Source organism: Notothenia coriiceps, unplaced genomic scaffold (genome assembly GCF_000735185.1).
Source record: "Notothenia coriiceps isolate Sejong01 unplaced genomic scaffold, NC01 NC01_scaffold00028126, whole genome shotgun sequence".
Classification (NCBI taxonomy): Eukaryota; Metazoa; Chordata; class Actinopteri; order Perciformes; family Nototheniidae; genus Notothenia; species Notothenia coriiceps.
The window spans coordinates 1-3,880 of NW_011360827.1; the positions used below are offsets into that span (position 1 = coordinate 1).

General features: G+C 43.1%; 1 protein-coding gene across 1 annotated transcript; it reads left to right on the top strand.

Annotated features, from left to right (window-relative positions):
• Window positions 1–665: 665 nt before the first annotated feature.
• Window positions 666–2,623, top strand: kctd4 (potassium channel tetramerization domain containing 4). Its single transcript, XM_010785632.1, has one exon. It carries the CDS (start codon window positions 945–947, stop codon window positions 1,719–1,721), a length of 777 nt encoding a protein of 258 aa, XP_010783934.1. The 5' UTR covers window positions 666–944; the 3' UTR covers window positions 1,722–2,623.
• The last annotated feature ends 1,257 nt before the right edge of the window (window positions 2,624–3,880 follow it).

The window sequence follows — 3,880 nt, forward strand, 5'->3', positions numbered from 1 at the left end:
CAGACAGACAGAGAGAGAGGCTGCAGGCTGAAGCATAAGCCAATTCATAATCTGTACTTCCTGCACTGACGACCATTCACTGTAATTGGCCCATTTCCTCCACATGACCCACAAGCCAGTGCACACACAAGACACACTTAGTCAGTGCAAAGGAAACATCCAGTAGGACAGTGGACTGCTTGTTACCTTGCAAAAACCAAAACAGGATGTGCATATATAAATGCACCGCCTATTGCTCTCATTTACATAAGTAATGTTGGAATCGTACTTCTCCCTGAAGTAATATGAGAGATGAGACAAAAAAGATTGCAGTCAAGCCCTGTATTGAACTGGATTTCTTTTCGAACAGTTCACATGTAGCACTGTGTGTGATTACCAGATGGATTTGGCTGCAAAGGGAATTTCAAATTCAGGCTCACACAAGCCGAGATGGTTTCACACCATAAAAGAATATAGCAACCCCCCTCCATCTGGTGAAGGCTGTGTTCGTGCGTGTGTGTTAGAGCTCAGCACCTTTTATAACAGAGATAATTAGGAAAAGAGAGCAAGAAAGAAAGAGCTCAGAGTCCGCACTCTTCTTTTGTTTGCATATCCCTTCTCTCTCCTCCCTGAGTGTGACGCTGTCTGCCCGCCCACTCCTGAAGAGGGAGAGAGAGGGAGAGAAAGGGAGAGGAGGGACAGCAAGCAGCACAGAGAGCCAGTTTGTTTTCAGAAACCAGTTCACTGCAGCTTCTCTGCCAGACATCACTCACCCGTCCACCTTCACACTCTCTCGGACACATTTGCTCTCACTGTACGACAGCTGACTACACCTTTTCATTTTCTCAGCGGCAGCACAGACTCACTGCCAGATTCAAAAAGGAAGAAAAAGCCAGAATCGTTTCGTGCTGCAGACACACCAGCTCTGAGGCGGCTGGGTCGAGGCTGGAGAGGGTGACTGGAGAATGGAATGGAACCTCAGAAGGATGGAAAGTGAACTGAGGCACATCAACCCGGACCTGCTGCAGCCCAGCAAGAGCTTCAAGAAGCCCTCCTCAGGCACCATCACTCTGAACGTAGGGGGGTTCCTGTACACCGCACACCGGACCACCCTTTCCAAACACCAGGGCTCCTTCCTGGAAGAGCTTGCCAATGGCAAGAAGCCTGTTCAGCACACTGATTCCATGGGCAACCCATTCATCGATAGAGATGGTCCGGTTTTTCGCCATGTGCTCAACTACCTCCGAACCGGAGAGCTTCAGCTGCCTGACGACTTCCGCGAGGCTGGGCTCCTGCGCCGGGAAGCAGATTTTTACCGCCTGAGTGAACTGGTGGAAGCCGTTGTCGAGTGGGAAAGTCAGAGGGCGGCACAGCGGGAGGCAGCATTTTTGGAGGTGACAGACAGCCATGAGAGGTCTCAGGGCCTCAAAGTGTACTGCAGTGACTCCGCCTTCATCGACAAGGTCAAAGGCCGGCTGGTGCAGATCTCCAAGAGCCGCCTGGACGGATTCCCAGAAGAATTTGAGGTGTCGTCCAACGTGATCCAGTTCCGACACTTCATCAAGTCGGAGCCGGGCTCGAGGCTCGTTCTGAAGGAGGACAGCACATTCCTGTGCACGCTTGACTGTTTGAAACTAGAGACAGTGATGCTCGCGCTGAGATCCGGCTTCAAGATGGTCACCAGCCTCGACAGCAGCAAAGGCTCTGTGGTGGCAGCGGAGGCCTTGCACTTTGTCAAGTAGGGTACAGAAACAGAAGGGAGAGGAGGAAAGGGGGAGGCAGAGAGGGAAAAAGTAGTGCCTAATTCAATACCCACCCCGCTAAAATAAGTTATTGGCTTGAAGATCTTGTAACATGTGCTGAGCTGTAATGTAATGTAATGCCTCCCCCTTTACATTAGGTGGAAGAAGGAGAAGAGGCGGGTTGGACTGTCTCCCTGGACTGTGTTTATATCTTTAAATGCACAAGGCTGGCTTACACACAATGTTTCTTTGATAGCAGCGGGTGAATTGACCTCTACACTGCTTTGTAAGCTAGTATTTAGAGAATTCAGAATGATCTAGATCAACTTTACGTCTGATTAGATATGACACCTAAAATATGAAATATGGAAGACAAGCCAACAGTAAACTTTCCATAAGAAATGCTAAGGTATCCAACTGAGAGGCTGAACATCGCTAGCTCAGTGGATCAGTCTCTGCATAAGAACTGCTTCTGCTGCAAAAGCCTTAAGACCAGCCGTGCTGAGCACAGTTGTGCCATTCAGCTTTACTACAGTCTGTGCCTGTGTGTATGTGTATGTATGTGTTGCTCTACTCTGTGTGTGCTGTGTTTAGTGCATTTAATAGTTAGTGTATTAGCCTCTCTGGAGCTTGGAGGGAAAACCGCAGTGCATTTAGGTTTGTTTTTGGATGAACTAACAAACTTCCCCTCCAAAAATCAGATTTAACAAACTGTTTCTCAGATCAAGTAGAGTTTAAGTGCGAAGAACCGTGATTATTGTAAGGGCTTTGAATCTAGCATGATGCATGTGCACTGAAAAAACTGTGTGTTGGTTAGTGCTGTGAGCCTCTGTGAAGTCACAATAATGCCTATTACTTTTCATTGTGAATATTTTACAAATAAAGTAAACTATTGAAAAGTGCTTTTGAGTGTATCCGCAAAAGTCTGTGTTCAACTTGAGAGTCATGACTTGGTGTAAGCAGCCCGTCTAATGCTGCTTGTAATAATGTTGTGTTGAATAATTACCTTGGGGCTATTTTGCTTGCATCATATAGCATAAAAAAGGTACAGACAACCATAACATTTTCACCCACATTAAATTATAGTCTGTGCGAGGTTTAACTGTTAACAGTGAGGAGCATTTTTGATTTACAGAATGTTCTGATAAAATAGAAATAAATGGCTCATACCAGAACATTCTCTTCTTATAAAATGATTAGTGTGTAGCATATTCTTTGGCAAATCAATCCAATCCGAATAGTGGAGGATGTGATGTTATTTGTTTTCTGCTCCCTGAATAAAGACATCAGATCACTTTAGATAACTCAGTTTGAGAGTGGCTTTAATCGATCAATACCAGGAAGATTTATAATAGTTAAAAGGCAAATTACTTACTGAATAAAGTTATGTTGTTCTTCAGAAATGTCACAGCCTATATATCATATTTTACAACCGTTAGAAAAAAATCTTTGCTTGGACAAGTGTCTTTGCAGAAGAAAAAAATCACACCATTATCATTGTCAATAAAAATAAGAATAATGATCCAAAAAGGATCATTCCCTTCAATATTGTGAATCATGTTGCGACAACAATTTCAGCCAAATGGGTATTTTTCCTACTGGCTCTCTAGCATTTCCAGAATCTTTGATGTAGCCCCTTCAAACTCTCCTGTTTAAAGATGTTCAGATATCTAAAAGTAGGTCAGTCTGAGATAAATTCTGCCCTTTTCCCTGAAGGAGAACCTTCTTTTTATCTCTCTCTCTATTGCACTCTTAAATGTGTCGTCCTCAATGTTAGTAGAAATATACCATTTATTTTTAAGTAAAATGGCCTTAAAACATGTAATATTCCAATATCAGTAATCATAGTTTTTAAAAGTGATACCTAAGGTTATTTCCCTCTTTAAATATGTTAACTTACTAAAAATACATCAATGTTTCCATAACTAGATTAGTTTTTCTCTTAATTGTGTACCCCTTTAAGGTGAAACAGGCTAATACTAACCTCAATGAACTAGTATACAGTGGGGCAAAAAAGTATTTAGTCAGCCACCAATTGTGCAAGTTCTCCCACTTAAAAAGATGAGAGGCCTGTCATTTTCATCCTAGGTATACCTCAACTATGAGAGACAAAATGAAGAAAAAAGAAAATACACATTGTCTGATTTTTAAAGAACTTA